We start from the raw sequence: 21,146 nt of genomic DNA on the forward strand, positions 1-21,146 counted from the left end.
AGTGGACCCTTTGAAGTAATCACATTTAAGTTTCTGTGCATTCTAGATCAGAAGATGATTCATTGTAGGAAGGAGTGACAACTGTTTGACCTCTGGTTGATGATAAAAGGCAAATAGGCATAGCGCATGGCATACTTTCCAACATTTCAAATTGTTAAGTTCAAAAGTTTTATTGTAGACTGATATTGTAATTGGCACATTTTATCATTGTTATAAATGATAGGACTTACATCCACAGCCCCTCATCTGGACACTTGATTCCTAAGAGTTTGTAGCAGTCACAGTCCTTGCCCTCCACACAGTGAGGAGCATCAACAAAGGAGGGTCTAGGTACAGTATGCAAAAGAAGTGCAAGTAGGCCCTAGGGGGGCTGACTGTGCATCATTCAGTGGCATGTAATGTTCTGGGTGTCTCTATATCCTCAAAGTAGTGGGTACATTTACTAATGTAGGAGTTCTATTGAAAATGGGATGTTGCCTATAGCAACCAACCATATTCTACTTATTATTTATTTAGCACCTTTGAGAAGATAGATATAGAGATTGGGTTGGTTGGGTTCTTGCCCTGAAGAAGCGGTTAGCGAAATTGCACGTTCCGGCACCTTTAGCCGTGTGGGCGTTCCTAACTGTGTGTGTGTTATACTATATGCTAACTTTGTATCAGTGACAGTGCTCTTATATTTCAAGCCCTTTTAGGGGCTATTGCCCGACTCTCTGTGCCGCTCAAACTTATTGTGTGCTGTAAAATAACCTGCACTAGCAATATATGAGCAGCGGCTTAACTATCAGACCGCAGCTCCAAGATTAGTGTTAACCCCGAACTGTGGTACTTGGAATACCCTTGTGTTTAGCCTGATTTCAATATATAATATGTACCTACACTGCAGCAATTAGCGCAGTTTACTATTCCCCTTGAGGCATTACTTTTGAGTGCAACGTTAGTGGGTACATCACCACAGGTGCACACTGGCAATTTAGCCCACATACTACAAGGATTCTATAAATTATTATAATTGTGAGCTAGCTAGTTCCTTGCCCTATTTATATCCAACACTATGGGTTAACAACCGGTACACTATCACCAGGACCCATAGGGTCAGTTTGAGCTAATAAATCTGTCCAGCAGGGGAAACCCAGACATTGCGGTGCACAGATAGAGTCTTTTTCCTTGCCTGAAAACTGTTACCTTGTTCAATTGAATGCTTAGATAAGCAACATAATTAATACAATAATTGCAACAGTTGCAGTAACACTACCAAGGAACCCAATTGTTTCAAAAAAGCCTGTCTGCTCTATGTAAAAATACACTCAACACACACAGAACGCCCGCACGTGCAATTTTAAGCAACAATCACCAGTCACTTGTTTGTTCATATGTGTGTTCTTTTTTAAAATTTTCGCTTACCATATTAATTGAATTAATAAAGGTTATGTTTTAAATGATCAATTCTTCCCAGTAGGTGCACCACACCATGACAATTCTTTTCTTTCCTTCTTTCCTTGATAGAAGATAGATATAATCTGATTGGCTGCTATGGGAAACATCCCATCTTCAATAGAACTCCCACCTTACAAAATGTACCAATGAACCTCCGATGACATCTAAATCTCCACTTTCTAAATATGGGGACACCACTGGTGTTTGTTGAGCATCTACCAAAGTAATCATATACTATACATCCTTTGATAATGTTTTGACCATTTTCATCATTAGTTCATTTTGTTTTCTACTAGCTCAAGTCCCACATGGACCAAGTTTACTTAATATAAACATAGATATACATATGGTGTAATGGTTAGCATTACTGCCTCACAGCACTGACGTCATGGGATTGATCCCCACCATGGCTCTAACTGTGTGGGGTTTGTATATTCTCCCCGTACATGCGTGGTTTTACTCCAGGTGCTCCGGTTTCCTTGCAATCAAAACATATACTAGTAGGCTAATTGGCTCTCAACAAATTAACCCTTGAATGCCTGTGTTTGCATGTACATGTGGTAGATGTATCAAACCTTGAAAAAGATAAAGCAGAGAGAGTAGCAACCAATGAACTTGTTCTTTTATAGGCTATGTTTAAAAACACCTGAGTTAGAAGCTAGTTGGTTGGTACTTTATCTCTCCCAAAGTTTAATATATTACATTGGTTATTGTAGCCACAGAGGCAAAGGGCAACAGGAAAGATGCCCAGTGGGTCAACGGGACAGTGTGATTGCCTGTGGCATAATGAGGGTAAAGGATGAAAGGCTGATGGTGTGGGTGCAATAAGAAGTAGAGGTACTTATGTAATATCTGGGCTCCCGTTTTTCTTATGAGACCGTGTCCCCTTGCGGGGCTCGCTGCGCTCACCACGCTTCGGGCACGGTGGCTCGCTGCGCTTGCCACACTATATAAAATCAACTCCATGCGTAGTTGGATAGAAGGGGTATGAAAAAATGAGGTGCATTTAACATGGGAGCCCAGATAATACATAAGTACCGAAGTAGAGTGTGGAATATTGGTGTGGAGGTGTTAAGGGGTAAAAGGTGGTAGCCTGGCGACGTGGATGTATAAGGGGGCCACTTTTTGGAAATGTTTCCAGGGCTACTTAAAATTCTGAATCTGCCCATGATAGGTGAAGCATTGTCTCTATGCTTTGTATCACTAAGAATATACAGTATGGATAGCATTTGCTACCATGGGTTTAATGTATGTTTCTATTAATTACATTGTTTCGGTTAAGTTTCTGTCTCATTTTGCCACTCTTGAAAGTGACATTGAAAAGATCATTTACACAGCTCTTGACTAGGGTCGGTGAGCTGGGATTTAAGACCCGTGTTGACACTTTCACACCACAGAAAAACCCGGGTTGAAAAGCTTTAACCTGGTAATTTGCAGGTGGTGTAAATTGGCGTTAGGGTGGCCAGTGTGAAAGGGGTATTAATTTATTTACCCCTTATAGGGAGGTAGTCATAGTTGTTAAAGGCAACCTGTTCTGGGTTTAACCAGGTTCAGGCAGAGTTTTTATGGAATAGGTTACCCTTTCATATCAGCTCCTCTACAATCAAAATGATCTTCATACAAAAATGCATGGATGTAGCTGTAAAAAATGCTCAATAAACGCAAATAAATAACATGTTATGCAAAGGAAGAATAAACTGCTTTTCTATTAGTTGGATGAGAAAAATTTGTAACAGTTCAGCTGCGTTTAAAAATATTAAGTTGTCTCTATCCAAGACACATTAAACCTGTACGTCATGTTTGAGGATTTTATACACTAAATCGAGTACCGCAATAAAATACGCCCCGGCACAGAAGCTTAATGGTAGTACATCTTGCTAAGCTTTTCAAATCTCTTATACGTCAAGAATGGATGTGCAAACGTATAAATTTTTATAGCTAATCCAATAAACATTGAGCTAGATAAAATACAACGTCTGAAAAAAACTGAATTAAAGTAGATGAGTGATAAGCACTGTGATATACTGTAAGTATAGTATAATAAAATGGTTAGCCAAATCTCATTTATTTGTACAATTGTACATCCTTTTCTCGAGGTTAGGTTACCATGGTTTCTGCATAAATACAGACCCAGAGACCTAGAGGGACAAGGGCTACATTTAACCATTTCCTGTATAGAGGCACCAGCAAGGTATGATACAACAATAACGGCTGGCATCTGCTGTAATAAAGGTATTCACTGAAAATGAGACTCCCAGGCTTGGTGCCAGAGTAGTCAGACCTCCAAGTCATTGTGTCTTATTCATGAAACAACTACTGGAATTAGAAGAACAGATGATGCACTTAATTTAATTAACGTGCAATCTCTCTTGAGAACACGACTTCATGTGTGGCTTGGACACACTACCACCGGCGGTGTCTGATAATCACCTGGTATACCATATTATTTGTAACTGGGAGTTTCATTTCACAGATATTGCAGAGAAATACTCTCATTGCAGAAACACATCCTCAACTGCAAACCACATGTCACTGTTACTTTCAGCGCAGAGTGGTCTAAAACGTGATAATTAAGTGTGAACTTACAGTTTTGATCTGATGCAGAGTGCTAGCATTCATTAAAACAAAATCTATACAGTATACAGGGCCAGATTTCAGGATGACGGCGCCCCTAGGCACAACAATAACGCCACCCCCCACCCCCTGTCTATTATTTTTATTGTATACTTATAAGCCCTCATTTGATAATAGCCAATATAATGGATTTATAAAAAAAAGCCACTAACTGTGACATGTTCTTTTATTATGAATACATATTTACTAATAGTGTTTACACACGGTAAGATTTGGCTTACGATGTTCCCGATATAGGGAACATCGGAAGCCAAATCGCATGCTTTTTTAGGGCTTCCGAGCCTGATGCGCTGCCGATGCGCGCTCCCGTGTGAGCGCATATCGGCAGCCAGATAGAGAGGGCAGGCAAGACTATATAGTGCAGATCTGCACTATATAGTCTAAATTGTGCCCCTCTGGCATGCCGTGAGATGCGAGTCCCGATACGATCTGATCGCGTCGGGACTCGCATCTCACGGCAGGAATTGCCGTGTGTACACACCATTAGTAGGACAGTTTACAGGGGCAGCAGGACAGTTTACAGGGGCAGCATCTGCTTGTCCTATCCATTTACACTCTATTTAAGATGGAATATAGTACAGTACAGTGGATATTTTGCAGTTATTGGTACATTTTGGGCTGACAGTACTATCACATGCATCCAAGTTCCGCCCCCAAACATGTGCCGCCCCTAGGCACGTGCCTCACGTGCCTAATGGGAAATTCGCCTCTGTATATATATATATATATATATATTGTTGTAGCACTACGGTTACCAGCATTCCCTAGCATTTAGAGACTTATGGGACCAGTATGGCAGACTCTAAAAATAATGGAAAATAAATCAGCAGACACCATGAAATATAAATAACTTTGTTTTTACTATACTGTTCATCTAAATTCAAGGGGAAATCCTCTAGTTGAATTCTGTTTGAAAAGTCCAAATACTGTACATACAGGGGCAGCATTAACCTTTGGTGCACAGTATACACTGATGTTTATATTTGTAATAATACAGCTGTGTTCATTAAAGCTCAAGAGGTGTTGTGTCACCCTGAGGCCATTATTCTGGTTCACTCACAAAGGCAAATTCCTTCTCAAATGGACAAAACCATGTGCACTGCTGGGGGGGGGGGGGGGGGGGGGGCAGATGTAAGGGTTGCCTTACTGACCCTCTCATTCAGGGAGAAAATGCTCTGTTTAGGGATTGAAATTAGGTATCCCATATAAACGTGGTCACAATACAAGTTCCTTGTGGTGCTCTAAACATTTAGGATTGGGTCGTGGATCAATATGTAGGTAGGTTCATCCCAGTGGGTAGATTAAAATGATCTCAATGCGTTTCCCCAGATAATGTGTACTCCGGCTTCCTCAGGAGCAAGTGTCAGATTGTAAATGTAGCTCAATATATACCACTCCACTAATTACTAAAACAATTCCCATGTGTAGATTTTCAATTTAATCAAAGAAACCGTCATACAAAATATATACATCTTAATATACATAAAGAGGGGTATAATATTTTCTGTTAGAACAATTGTTGATATATATCTCCTAATGGAAATGGTTTAAACGCACCTGTAATTAATGAGATTCCCTTGGTCGGGTTCATTGAGGATCACATGACCCGGAAGTTTGTATGGTCAAGTGAATCTCTCCTGACATCAGGAGATCTGTGCCACACAAACATGGAAAAGGGACCCTGCTTGGTAAGATTTATTTAAACAAACTTTTACTTTCAGTTTATGGGGATTCAGCTCAATAAGAGTGCTGGAACAAGGGTGATGCTCAGGCATAACCAGCCACTGTCGCAATGTTCATTTGCAGCACATCCGGGAGTTCCTTAAAAGTGGTACAACCAGTGGTCCTTCTCATCGCTAATGGGTCCAAGAGTGTGTGCATGTAGATACATCATGACAATCTCTACCATGGAGCCTAGAGTATGGAAGAGCTGTTAGGTGGTGGGTACTGCAAGGTGGCATCTGGATTTAAGTTGCACAGGCAGGGAAGGCACAGATGACCAAGACCAACAGTCATAGAGTTTAGAGATTATTATTGTGAATCACCCTATGTAAGGAGGCAATACTGTGTGGGATAATGTTTAAAGGGGCATTACTGTGTGGAATAATGTATAAAAGGCATTACTGTAAGGCATACTGTGTAGTAGCACTACTGTGTGGCATACATGTGGTATATAATGGGTACTTAAGACATACATTTAGCTTCTACGTTGTGGTGTAACATGAATAAGGTGCCTTACTGTGTGGCATAATGTAAAATTATATGGGGCTCTACATTGTGGTGTAACATGAATAAGGTGCCTTAATGTGTGGTATAATGTGAACAAGGGACAGTACTGTACCATGTAATTTAAATAAGGTTACCTCCCTCAATCGAGAGAAAATTGTGGCTTCTGAATACATATGGTATATACAAACTGTTACCCAGGTAGCGCCATTGCATATGTTTACCCGTTCTGGGTTTGTTTCTTTACTTGGTACTTATCAGTACCGTATGTGTGGTTTGCTGTGCGTTTGTGTTTTGTTATATTATTGCCTGTATGGTGTTATTGTTGCTGTGCTTGTGACTAGGTCACTGTGTGTATGCAACAAGGTTGCGTTTACTTTTGTGGTCTTCGCCCCTCACGTTGCGGGGTGCTGACAGTCAGCTGCATTTAGACAGGTCCCTTTCATCAGTTTATCCTCTTGATCATCTCCTTCAAGATTCCTTGTACATACGCAAGACCTGATTGCACCGGAGTTAAGGTAAACCTAATCTTCCTTTTTAAATGTAGCTATTAAAGGTGAAGTCCTAATTTCCGCAGGTATCTGCCATTTTCTAGGAGGGGCTAACAGAGGCAGAGTAGGGTTTGCAGTGGCCTTCCTAAACAGATGTTGCAGCTGTGGATTCATACCCAATTCATAACACAAACACTAAAAATGTTTCACTCAGGAAAAAGAGGCATTTTCCCATTTTAACTATTTATTTTCTATTAAACCATGCTTGCATTAAAAGTAAACTTTCTTTACTAAATAATCTCTGTGATAAGCATGTGTAAAATCTCTGGGGGAAATTTACTAAGATGTGTATTCTACTTCACATGTGATGTTGCTATGGGCAACCAATCAGAACCTACTATCTTCTAGAGGGTGCTAAATAAATAAGAAGTAGATTATGATTGGTTGCCCATATCAACATCACATGTGAAGTAGAATACACATCTTAGTATATTTTCCCCTCTGTATTTGATGCAAATGTGTAAAACAGGTCTTGCAATGCTGCTCCCTGCTTCCTGTCAGGTGCAGTATGACTGACATCCTGTGGTGTTTAAGGGTGGATATGGGTGGTACCTGGGACTGATGAAGTGAAGAGTCCAGTACGTCTTCATCGTCTGACCCCAGTGTCTGGAACCTACAGGCTGACTGAGTAAGTTTCAGCTTACACAAGCTGGCTGGATTCTGTATCCATCACCATGGTGATCTAAGACTGAACACTTGGATTCTTGCTAATGCTTACGGGAGTTGTCTACCTCCTACAGCCACTAGGTCGACATAGGTCAAGGTCGATATGGGTCAAGGTCGACATGTGTCTAGGTCGACATGGGTCTAGGTCATTAGGTCGACACAAGCATTATGTCGACATGGACAAGGTCGTCAGTCAAAAGGTCGACATGGGGTTTTTAACTGTTTTTGGAGCCGACAGGCTACCATCCACTAGGGCATGGTGGGAGAATAAAATAGTGTGCCGAGTGTAGCGAGGCACCGTGCCCGAAGCATAGCGAGAGCAGCGAGCGATGTGAGGGAATGCTGTGCACTTCAAACTGTGTTTATGTCGACAGTGTCGACATTCAGGTAAAAAACGTGAAAAACCCCATATCGACCTTTTAACTGCCGACCTTGTCCATGTCGACCTAATGCTTGTGTCGACCTAATGACCCTGATGACCCTATAGACCTAACCCTTGTCGACCTTGTCCCATGTCGACCTAGACTCATGTCGACCTTGCTGCATGTCGACCTAGTGGTGTCGACCCAATGTTTGTTGACATACTTGTTGTAGACCATATGATCCACACCCGCTGATTTGTGGTTTAGCATGTTGCCTACAAGGAAGCTAGAATGGACAACACAAATACTACATTCTATCCATATCTTTCCAAAACAGCTCTAGTGAATGCAGGGATAATATATTTGAATGGTTCACGTGACTGGGTGTGTGGATTACATCATTAATCAGAGCACATTGTGTGCAGAGTATGGATGTGTGTGTGTTTGCTAGATGATCCATTTTCTTCCAACAGTTGAAAGCACATACTGCTACTTTAATTGGTCTCTGCATTGCAGACGTACATCATTCTATACATGTCTACACCACTTAATGACTGTAATAAAAAGTTCTGATATCTCCCATCACAGTCATTATATGTTGTCCTCCATGGCAAGATTGTTTACTGCATTCTTATTCAAGTGTCTGTCATTCCAAACATTATAATGAACTGAGGCTGAGAAACATTGCAACTCTTATCAGGACCTGGATAATGTATTGTATTAATAGAACATTTAAATTGCATCTACGGGACCACAAAACTGTTCACACTAGACCGGTCCTGTGCCCCCCTCCATTGGCTTGTGGTTATCATGCATTCTACTATGGAACACAAATTGAAAGCTACCATCTGCTCCAGCTGACGAACACTTTCAGTTCCATTAGCCTGGAGATGGACCCTCGCAGTTGACATTTGTCTGTGGACTGGATGTGGCCTGCAAAGCAATTCATTTTAGCTTGATTCATCTTGCAGCACATGACAATTTAGTCTACTTTTGTGGGGCTGTGGCCAATGTGTCTTCATTTGTTTCTATGTGAACAATATGTTTTATTTATTTTTCCTGTGGGGGCCAATATGTATTCTTTTTTTCATGTTGGGTCCAAGGATTTTTATTTTCCCCTGTGGTGCCTTATGTGTTATATTGTTTACCTGTAGTAGCTACTGTGTTTTAACATTTTCTGGTGGTGGCTAAACATGTTAGATTTTTTTTTCCTGTGTGTAACGTGTTTTTTAACTGTGGGGACAAAGTATTTATTTGTTCCTGTGGGGGCCAATATGTTTTATTTTTTCATGTTGGGTCCAAGGTGTTTCATTTTTCCCTATGTTGGCTAATGTGTTGTATTTTTTTCATTAGTGGCCAATAGATTTTTTTCTATCTGTGGGGTCAATGAGTTTTTTTCTTCCTGTGAGGGACAGATCCAGATGCACATGCAAAGAAATGTATTACAAATCCATTGTCATCCTGGGCAGTTGCATGGAGATGGCTAATCAGACGCAGATATAGAATAGTATGGGTATGTTATTGGCGTGAAATGGGCATGTTGGCGAAACTATTGGCTTATGAATCACTCACACTGGAGACCATACTGAAATGCATGACCTGCACTTAGCATAGGGCTGGTGACATTTTCAATAATTCAACTGAAGCAAGCTGTCCTCTAAAGATGCACAAAACAGTGAGTCTCTGGGGGTTATTCTGGTCTGTTTGCACTCACAAGAACATTCGCACGGGGACCGATGGTGGGCATATGGGCATGCGCAGGGTCATTTGTGCATGTGCATATGCCGGGTGCATGCGGCCACGGCGAGCAGACTGTTCACTGGGTGCATGCACCCAAGGCTGCGGCCGGGGGGGGCGTGGGGTGGCGGCAGAGAGTCGCACGTATGGGAACGCCCAGCGTTTCATGGGCGTTCCCATGTAAATGCTGGGCATTCCATGGTAATTGGGCCGTGACGGGGCAAGGTGTGGGCAGCTGACATCACCAGATATCAGTTGCCTGCCAATATCCTCCTGAGGGTGCACGCAAATCTAAGTGACCTGAGAGTCACTTCTGCATACATGTTCCACACACTCGATGGTCGGCAACCATCGAATGATGTGAGTGTTCACCCAAAGGCTGCGAATGGATGTTTATGTTAAACATCCGTTCGCAGGCCCTGCGTGCAAACACACGCTGCGAGGGAAGGAGGGGGGGCCTGGCAATTGCCGGGCAGGGTCTGGTGGACTCACAAGGCTGCGAATTTGGAGCCTTGAAAATGAACCAGAATAACCCCCTCCGTCTGCACATTCAAATGCATGGTTCTACACTAGGATAGGGCATTGGCATAAAGTCACAGACACAACTGCTCTAAGAGATTCAATAAAGGCTGAAACTGCATCAAACTCAGAATCAGACTCAGACACTGACCAATCCACCCCCCCCCCCCCCCCCCCTCTTTTGTCAAGAAGAGCCATTACAGGTTTTCTCTTCATTAGCCAAATCATATCAAACATCTGATTATCACAAGTAATCATTAGGATTAAAATAAAATAATAGGTTTAGAATCTATTTATATTTTATTCATGGTTGTGTATTTTACATTAAAAGCATTTCCCCATTCTTTAAATGTCAGCTTCCAGAGAATTCACAGAAAAGATAAAATACTCCGTATTTCCGTTCCATGTGTTTGGATATCACGGAGAGCTGCCTTTTAGCACTTACATAAGCGTGCTTATTTTATCAGCTCACTTCCTCTTTATCAAGGCATTTGTCAGTATACAAGTCAACACTGTTCTGCTTTCTCCACAGAGGGACAGAGTCAGTACCATTACTCATCTCAGCAGAGACATAGCTATCACTATAAACTCACTACTGTATTTCAACAGAAAGGTGAAAGAATGTAAGAGATTTTAATTCTCTGTTTTAACAATAGAGTCCAAAGGGGGAAATCAGACCTGATCACCGCTGAGGGAATTAGCAGCGAGCAGGTAGTCACCACCTTGCTATAATTAAATCCTACCCTGCAAATGAATGTGCTAACTGTGCGACTGGACGTGTAAGGCCTAGGACAGAATTCGCAGGTTAGTGACAGTGCCCAAAATCCTTCGGCATAGGCTCACCATTGAATGAGTTTTCTACTGGGCACCAGTCATCGCAACCTAGGAGTAGCCAGAGACTTACTCAGAGGCTGCAATAAATACAGGCATATCCAGCCTTGAGCTGATGTCACATACCCTCTCCAAAACACTTCTGCATGACTGTGTTTTCTTAGGTACATCTACAGTTTTTTCTGGCTCTCATGTGTTTTTCTTAGCACTCCCACTAAACAGGTGATTACCACCTACTTATTGCCAATCATCTGGCAAACGGCAAGCAAAGGAGCAAAGTAGCAGGATTAGTCCGCGATACTGGTAGGTTAATTGTCTCCCACATAGGCGTGCGCACGGGGGGTGCCGTGGGTGCACAGGCACCTCCTAATGACCCGCTCTCGCAGGAAGTGGGGCAGGTGAAACGTTGCAAACAGGCGCTCCCTGTGCATTGCGCACAGCTAGAAACCGGAAGTTCAGGTGCAGAACTTACGGTGATCAAGGCTCTGGAGCCCAGCATGTGGCGGGGAACAGACTGGTAAGCAGTGACGCCGGTACCCCTGCACCCTCAGTAGTCTGCTTCCAATTGCCGCGGAGCGGATCCCCTTTCATTCCTCCACTGATAGCACTTATGCAGAAGCATATTTGCACCAGAGCAAGTATAGTGGACACCATGAGCCCGGAACCACTGACAGGATTATTTAATAGAGCCTATGATAGGCTTGATTAAGTAACCCTGTTGGTGGTGCCGGGCTCATGGTGTCCATTACAGTTGCTATGCAGCATAAACGCTCTATTATTACATGTGCCGTGGCTGCATGGATCTCCCCTCGTGCCCCCCATACACTGTCACAGTGTGCTGCAATTGACATGCCAGTGCTGCCCATTAGCCATGAGAGAGGAGCCATGAAGATAGGATGCGGTGCTGCCCATTAGCTCAGGTGAGCTGATTCAGGATGGGACAGGAAAGAAAGAGGGGGAGGGAGAGCTGGGTGTGCAATTGGTAGTGGTCGCTCTCTGTCTGAATGGAGAAGGGTGCGGTGAGAGGGTGCTATTATTTGGAGTATATGTATATGGGTATTTTGTTACTATTTCACCTTTAATCAAACATTTTATGTACACATATTTTTGCTGTGACACTGTCTGCCCTCCTCTCTCTTTGACACTTTCTCTTCCTCTCTCCTTCTCTCAGGGGCAGATTTATTAAGCTTGGAGAAGAGATAAACTGGAGATAAAGCGGAGAAAAGGTAAAAGGAGATAAAGCACCAGCCAATCAGCTGTGTTTGAAAAAGACAGTTGGGAGTTGATTGGCTGGTGCTTTATCTCCTTTTACATTTTCTCCGCTTTATCTCCAATTTGGATTCAGTATGAAATCCCGGCGGTCGGGATCCCGGCGTTCAAAATCCAGAGGCTGGAATCCCGACCGCCGAAATCCCGACAAGGGGGGGACGTGGATCGCCCCCCCCTTGCGGGCTCGCTGCGCTCGCCACGCAGCGGGCCCGGTGCCTCGCTACGCTCGGCACGCTAATTTATTCTCCCTCCAGGGGTGTCGTGGACACCCACAGAGGGAGAAAGTGTCGGGATTTCGGTGGTCGGGATTCCAGCGTCGGGATTCTGAACGCAGGGATCCTGACCGCCGGGATTTAAACTGCATCCCTCCAGTTTATCTCTTCTCCAAGCTTAATAAATCTGCCCCTCTGTTCCTTATGCTTTTATCCTTCTCTCTGACACATTCTCTCCTTACCTGACATTTTCTCTCTCTTCCCCTTCCTGACACTGTCTCTACCTCTCTTTTACTGACACTGTCTCTCCCCTCACTCTGTCTGTCTCTCTCTCTCCCTGACACTGTCCCTCTCATTTTTCTACCACCCCATCTCTCTTTCCATGACACCCACTCTATTCCTCTCTTTCACTCCCCTCGTTCTCTCTTTTGCTCCTTTAAGGGGCGTTGTAGCACACCACTCTCTTCCCTTCCACTGTCCCCGCCCGGCACTTATGTGGCATAATAAGGCATGTGTTCTAATGTGGAATTGGTATTACAGTGTGCGGTATAATGTGCAACTGGATTTATGGTGTGGGCATTACAGCATTTGGCATACTATGTAATGGGCATTACGGTGTTACGGTATAATGTGTAATAGGCATTACGGAGTGTGGCATAAAGTTTCATAGGCATTATGGATTGTGACCTAATGTGTAATGGGCATTACGGAGTCTGGCATAATGTGTAATGGGCATTATGATGTAAATTTTTGGCCCTGTTTCTACTGTGTGTATATGGGGGGGGGGGGGACTCATTCTGAAGTCCATATACATAAATAAGTCACCACCTGTTTAGTTTGTATTGATGCCCAGTAGGCGGTGATAGACACGCCGAGTAGGCGGTGATAGACACGCCCCTCCAATGGTGCACCCCCTAATAAAATGGGCTTCGCACGCCTATGGTCTCCCAGCAAAATGAACCTTAGAATGTGAGTTTGTGTACTTGTGGTAGGGAATATAGATCGTAAGTTCCACTGGGGCAGGGACTAATATTAGTGTTCAAATATTCCCTGTAAAGCGCTGCGTAATAAGTCTGCGCTATATAAATAGCTGGTAATAAATAAATACATTTTGCTTTTTTTATCATTCACCTAAAATACTGTTCATTCAAGTTGTTTTTATAATTGTATACCTTAAAATTAGTGGTTCCCGGACAAAATTCCTGGGGGGCAGCCCATTCTGCCATATTACTCATGGGGTGCTGCGAAATGTGCCGTATCAGTCCAGGGGTGATGCTACCTGTTCCATATCAGTCCAGGGGTGATGCTAAATGTGCCATATCAGTCCATGGGTGATGCTACTTGTGCTGTATCAGTCAAGGGGTGATGCTACCTGTGCCATATCAGTTAAGTGATGATGCTAGGTGTGCCAAATCAGTCTAGTGGTGGTGCTAAGTGTGTCATGTCAGTCCAGTGTTTGTGCCGCCCACTTTTGTCGCCTGTCATAGTCATCCAGCTACCTTGGTGCAACCAATTGGCCTAAAAACAATATTGTGAGGTGTGAGGTGTTCAGAAAAGACTAGAGATTAGTGGAAATTAATGTTTTTGAGGTTGATAATAGCGTAGGAGCAAAAAAAAAAATCTACAATTTTAGCAATTTTTATGTTTTACCCCCAAAAAATCCAGATCCAAAACATGAAACACGGAAGGGTGGTGTTTTGGAACAGATCCAGATCCAAAACATGGCCGGAGATACAGACCCAAAACACGAAACGCGAAAAGGACCATTAACTTAAGCAGATGGGAGCTGCCTGCAAGATTTGTAAGAAAAAGTAAGTGCAACCCAGCAAGGACAGTTTATCCATTAGAAAAGCTGCACTTCATTGGTATTGGTACTGTATGAATAAGTCTTCCATGTGCTAAACAGCTCACAGGTCCAGAGAATGTCAAATGGTAATTGGTGCTTTGGGTGTGTTGATAATGGCATACTGTACATATTGGAGATACTGTATATTATGGTTAATGCAGTTACTGCCTACTACACTATTGAATTGCATGTTATGCAATACATGTATTATTGTACCTTTGCTATTGCTTGTTTTCTGTGTGATCCATTAACTCATAAAAGTGCCATGGTAATATGCCACTATAAACATTCATTTTGCAAAGGCAAGTCTGACCTATAGGCAGCCAACCCATACCCATCTGCAAACTGTGTTGCTTAACGTATTCATTATAAAGAATATACATTAGTATACTGAGAAAATAAATAAAATCAGACACTTACTTGATTGTAGGTGTGTGTCTTCTGGTGTAAGGGGAAATGACCTTAAAAAGTAGCTCCATAGCACCATTTATACCCAGCATCTCTCCAATCGGAACTGTAGGGGAAAAAAAAGAAAATCAAAATCTGCCTTTGTCAACAATAATAGCAATTGTGACAGAAAAAGTACATTCAGCTCCTTTTAGTGATACGTGTCAGTGTGTCACATTCCTGCATACATTCATAGCATTTGGTGGTTTACCTCCGCCATCTATTCTGAACCTTTAGTGTCGTCTGTGTGCTGAATTCACAGTCTGGAAGTGTGAAGGTGCCATTACACTGTGCGATTTGGTCCCGATTTCATCCGATTCTGATGGATTGGCCCAAATTGCTTGTGTTTGACATCCAATCCGGTCTAATGCACGTTCCTGTGAGCATCGGATCGGAGTTGCCTGCCCAGAGCTCTCAGTGGCTGTCCATTCATTTGTATGGGTATTATTTATTTTTTCAATTCGCCCAACTGCCCGCCACCTATTTGCGTTCCCACACCCAGCTCCTGGCTTCCCCCACCACCACCTGTCTTGCAGCATGGCTCCAGGATCTCTTTGCTGCCTATTTGCATCCCCCCGCCACCTCTCTGCATCCCCCCGCTGCCTCTCTGTGTCCCTCACTAATGCTGGGTACACACCTAAAGATTTATCTGTCCAATCTAACTGGCAATGTAATAGAGCAAATGACCATCAACCACTTGCTCTTCAACCCTGGAAGAAGAACAATGATTGCTCAGACTAATTCATTAAATCTGTTTGATTTAATAAAGTTAAAAGAACAATTGCCTTTTTCATTTTCCAGCATTTTGGTGCAAATGGTTGATTTGTCATTTGCTCCAATACATTTCCAGATTTTTGTTTCCACCAGACAGATTGGATACCTGGCTCCAACAGCTATCCTGAGTAGCTGCACTGCTGCATAATCGGTCCATCCAGGCTTTCATAAGTAGCTGTCCTGTATAAACCCTGCAAGCAGTCTCATAAGCTGATCCTGGCATCCAGAGCTATCCTGAAGGACTGCATCCACCTGTATTGCATGCAAGCATTACTTCTGACTCTTGCGGCTATACTGAAGGACTGCTCCTGCGGAATCCCTGCACTCTCCATTGCTTTGGTGGTTAATCAGCCTCAGTGATCCTGAGTCCCTACAGCCTTCATCACTTTGCTGGTAATCTACAATCCCAGTGATCCAGATACCCTGCTCTGCGGTATCCCCTCAGTCTTTGTTGGGTACTTGTGTATTTTGGTGGCGCCCCCGATGTCCGTCGTACGACGAACAGATCGCATCGCATCGCATGCCATACGATGCGATGCGACGCAATTTTGACCCCCTATACGACCAAAAATCGTATAAGCACCCTAAAGGGTGTTTTTGAGCACCCAAATGGGTGCTTACAATGTTAAATGCACCCCCACGCCACCCCCCCACTATAAACGTGAACCCGAAGCGTGGCGAGCGCAGCGAGCCCGCGAGGGGCGGCGGTATGCGTCCTCCGACCTTTTCATACCCCCACTATCCACGTCGGCGTGGAGTTGAGAATAGAATAGTGTGGCGAGCGCAGCGAGCCACCGAACCCGAAGCGTGGCGAGCGCTTCGCGGGCTTCACAGGTATCCCCGTCCCCTCGCGGGGCTCGCTGCGCTCGCCACGCTTCGGGCTCGGTGGCTCGCTGCGCTCGCCACACTATTCTATTCTCAACTCCACGCCGACGTGGATAGTGGGGGTATGAAAAGGTCGGAGGACGCGTACCGCCGCCCCTCGTGGGCTCGCTGCGCTCGCCACGCTTCGGGTTCACGTTTATAGTGGGGGGGTGGCGTGGGGGTGCATTTAACATTGTAAGCACCCATTTGGGTGCTTAACATTGTATAAGCACCCATTAGGGTGCTTATACAATGTTCAATCGCATCGCATCGTATGGCATTGTATGCCATGTACAATGGCATACAATTTAAAAATTGTATGCCATCGTGCACTATCGTACGATATCGCGTCGCATCGCATACCATCGTATGCGTTATGGTATGCGATGCGATGGGCGCCGCCAAAATACACAAGTACCCTTTGTTGCTTCGCTGGTAATCTTTAATCACAGTGCAGATGTATTAAGCTTGGCGAAGAGATAAACTTGAGATAAAGTGGAGATAAAGTGGAAGGAGATAACGCACCAGCCAATCAGCTGTGTTTGAAATATGACAGTTAGAAGTTGATTGGCTGGTACGTTATCTCCTTCCAATTTATCTCCACTTCATCTCAAGTTTATCTCTTCGCAAAGCTTAATACATCTGCCCCACGTTTCAGAAACCCTGCTGCTGTAGTGTCCCTGCAGTTCAACCTATTTGTTGGTACTACATCCCAGTGAACCAGAAAACCGGAACCGTATCTCTGCTCATCAGTTCACCCTGGTGTTCTGTCCTACAAGCTAACCTGCCTTCTCCCAGATATCTACCAGCATTCCTGAGCGCTAGTGTAACTGGCCTGCAATCTTCCAACACACCCTGCAGTGTAGAAAACCCAATCATTTCTGTAACAGTTTGTTTCTATTACTGATTTATATATATATATATATAAATCATACCTTGAACCTGCTACTCTGGTTGTTGCCATTGAGTCAGGGCCCCATACTTCAGCCACGTCCGGGTCCACAACTAGCCTAACCCAGTGACATAGTGGATATTAAACATGGATACCTGTAACTCTAGTTTGTTCTGGAGTAACCGTTATTAGTACTTGTAAAATATCATAGGATATGATAGCTGTGCAATGTTAAGTTCTTGCAATTTGGGCATTTTACACTTTGGGCAGTTTGATGCATCGGGCTGATAAATCGTATGACAAACGTAAAGCGTGCCCTCCCCAAAACATTAGCATCTGCTAAATTTGCATCAAAATCAAATATTAAATGTGACCTCCTCAATAGTAGCAACTTGCCTTTATTGTCCCGCATGATGTAACAGGAGCAGATGTGCCATGAATAAGACAAGAGTTGTGACTTCAGTGTAAGTACAAATTACAGGCAACAATGCATTACACAATGCTTACACATTGCAGGAATTGGGCAAAAAGTGTAAGAAGTACCTAGTCACATGGAGCAAGTGTTTTAAGGACACACTAATAAACATATCAGTAACCTTCTTCTTTCCAAACAGCAGTAGCTATCATGCACAAGTGCAGTACGCTGTGATCCAGCTATTAGATTACAGTAGCAGCAGTTATACTACTAAACTGTATAATAAGCTACTGTGCCAGTCAAGCAGCTGCACAGTAACAAGCTCTCGCCTTTCCCTCTTCTCACAGCCCTCAATGGCTGCCCGAATGAGATGAGAGACTGACAAAGGCAGCACAGCAGTAAGAGGGAGAGAGATGGGAATGAGGAGGGGAGAAAGAAGGGCAAGAAACGAGGAGAACTGGGTAGCAGAGATGTAAAGGTGGGAGAAGATACAGGGAAATCCCTGCAGTGTTGGAGACAATAGGTAGTGAGCCAGCGAATAGGTATTGCATAATTGGTGTGTTGTAAAGGCATTTTGCAAATCAGACAGTGGCAGTCATCATCATCATCAGCTTGCAATTTGCTCCAGAGGCCAAGAATACCATCTTGCATTTGTGCCTATTTGATGGCCACCTTAGATTTCATGGCTTATTAACATTTGCCTAAATATACACACCCACTCAACCCCTTCCCAGTCAACAGCGAGCACGCTGGATAAAGACGTGAATGCTGACTTCAAAAGAGAACAAGTTTGTAGCAATTAAATCCATAACTTACATTTAATTCAACTTTGAGGGCCCACAGTGCCTATAAAAGTCAAGGCATTTTTGTGCTCGTGATAAATTTAGGAACAAGCCGAAAATGTTTTGACATCTCTTTGCTACTAAATAATTAGCTGCTAAATAAGAGCTGAGGACTGTACCCTGCTGATGATGCCATTTCTACTTTTAAACTTTCTCACTACCCTCAGTCACCCGCTATAAATTTATCTTCATCTGTTTCCACTTGGAAGAGCTCCAGAGTCTGTGTGAGTTACTCTTCAACGTCACAGTTCATTAACGCAGAGATACCAATATCTCATCATCTCTTCAGGCCTGTCAGGTGTTTGCCAAATCATTTTGCTGATTGCAACATTTGGAAATTTGATGTATAAGCTTATCTTAACACATGCAAAATACACAAAACATTTAATTAGGGAAGCTGGGCTAGACTCTTGCCCCTTTTAAATGAAATCCATGTGCCATAAGATCATCATAGGCAATAGTAATTACACAAGCAGCTGACAAATCACACTGATCGTTATTTAAATAATCCAGCTTGTCCATTTGCAAATGCAAATTGTATGCATGGGGGTTGGCTGCTGCAGTCATTCATCATTTTGTGATACCACTGTATGAGAACTGGTGCATACCTCCCAACTGTCCTTTTTTTTGGGACATTCCCACCCGGGGGCATGACCTTGCACCAATAGACCATGCCTCCTTGCCGCAAGGCCATGCCCCCAAAATTTTGGGTGCGCTCCTCCGGCGGGCGAAGCGTCCCTATTAAATGTATGCTGGTGTAATGCTGCTTTATTTCATTTTATATACAGTAGATAGACAGCAAAAGGAACAATATTTAGTGGTAAGAAGGTTCAGTTCTACATGGATTTACTCGGATCTCAAAGCGGGATCTTATTGGCTATTCAAAACATCTGATAGCTGTTGGGCAATCGGAAAAATATGAAATTGCACTGATTTGGTGAAAAGAACCGAGTGAATCTGAGTAAAACCAAACCCGCTCACCCCTAATAATTAATTTTGTAAGGATCATTATTATTATTTAAAAGTCACCACAAATTATCCGTAGTGTAATTGTTTGCGCCACTCCACATCATGATTAATACAAGCAATGTTTTGCTCCACTGCACATGAGGCAAGCCGCATTGCGCACATGCAGTGATTGATTAGAGAGAACAAGTAGTCAACATTTGGGGGAGGAAATGGGTGGTGGTTTGAATATGCAGGCCTATCAGGATCATTTTCTGAACAGTACATTCTCTCTTTTAACCACCCCAAATTTGTACACAGCTGGGTTGCTCATAGATTCTATGGTTCAACCGATGTAATCAATGTTCACAATGTTTCTGCCTATGTAAGTGAATGGCAGATTCATACCTCCCAACAGTCCCGATTACCACGGGAATGTCCCGGTTTTGGGGACGTTCCCGCGTTGCTCCCACAACCGGCAGTCTCCTGTGGCGATGGGGGGCTGTTGAGAGTCCCCCTGTCGGCTGCTGAGCAGCGGGGAATAAACACTGTGCGCATGCGCACAGCATCTATTCCCACCGCCAGGGAGCTGGGGGCATGGCTAGAGGCTCACAGAGCCTCTGGGTCATGCCCCCATAGCGTCAAAACAGGGGCATGGCCTCGCAGGAGAGCCGCGAGTAAAGGCCACGCCTCCACGTGCATCCCTGTGTCCCTCCTCTGTCTCCCTGTAAGTTGGGAGGTATGCAGATTTGAGACACTGGCAGTGGGTGTTTCTGTGTACAAGTTCAGTCCCTTGCGAGTGAAATCACAGCTGCACATGCAATTGTCTGCACTTTTGAATCAGGTCTTATGTTTTTATCTGAATAAAGCATTTATGTACAGGTATAACATGGCTGGTGTGGTGGAGGTTGATCCCAATAGTGAAGTGCATCTGATATGCTGGTGCTACTTAAATAACTGTTAATAAATAGATAATACATCTTTAAAGATGTCTACATGATTTCAGGATTTACCACAGAGCTGCCAGAATAGTTTGCGTAACTGTAATAACACTATCGCCATAAAAAAAAACAGAGATTGGCACCCATAGTCAGTGGTTAAAGTAGGAGGGGAACAGGGTGGAACCAAATTCCTCCACCTGTAATGGTAGCTGGAACTAGTTTCCCCTCCACCATGGCCCCGCAAGCTAATTCCAGCAGAGAATCCATTCAGCCACTCAAATCAATAGAGGATGCATGCGGCCCTAGTGCCACTAACGAGCTGTAGCCAACTCCACCTTCCTCATTTTCCGGTGCACAGGGGTATTGATTATTCACCGGCTGCTCGCACACAGCAGTGCGGGTGGGGGGCCTGGGGCAGCGGGCCATGGTTGAGGCCATGTGAATGCCCAGCATTTTGGGAGTGTTCCCATGAAAATGCTGTGCATTCCCATGGATATTCACCCGTGAAGCGGGTGTGGGGGGCGAGCAGCTGGCATCAGAGAATGTCAGTTGCCTGCCCGATTGCCGTACAGGGACCTGCAAGCACTTGCAAAATCATTCGATGGTCAGCGACCATCGAATGATTTTTCCCCCCGCATGCAAGGCTGCAAATGTATGTTTATGCTTGGCATGTGAAGGGGGGTGGGCGTTCGTGCACCAGGCGGCATTTAGAGGACCCGCAAAGCTTTGCAGGTCA

General features: G+C 43.8%; 1 protein-coding gene across 1 annotated transcript in view; it reads right to left on the reverse strand.

The window, feature by feature from the left end:
* The window catches only part of AGBL1 (AGBL carboxypeptidase 1), a 535,096-nt gene that overhangs the window by 498,998 nt on the left and 14,952 nt on the right, over window positions 1-21,146 (reverse strand). Inside the window, exon 4 of the mRNA XM_083184211.1 lies at window positions 14,711-14,804. Coding sequence (XP_083040337.1) covers window positions 14,711-14,804 — 94 coding nt within the window. The remainder of the gene's footprint in view (window positions 1-14,710; window positions 14,805-21,146) is intronic.

Source organism: Crinia signifera, chromosome 4 (assembly GCF_055691185.1).
Source record: "Crinia signifera chromosome 4, ASM5569118v1, whole genome shotgun sequence".
Lineage (NCBI taxonomy): Eukaryota > Metazoa > Chordata > Amphibia > Anura > Myobatrachidae > Crinia > Crinia signifera.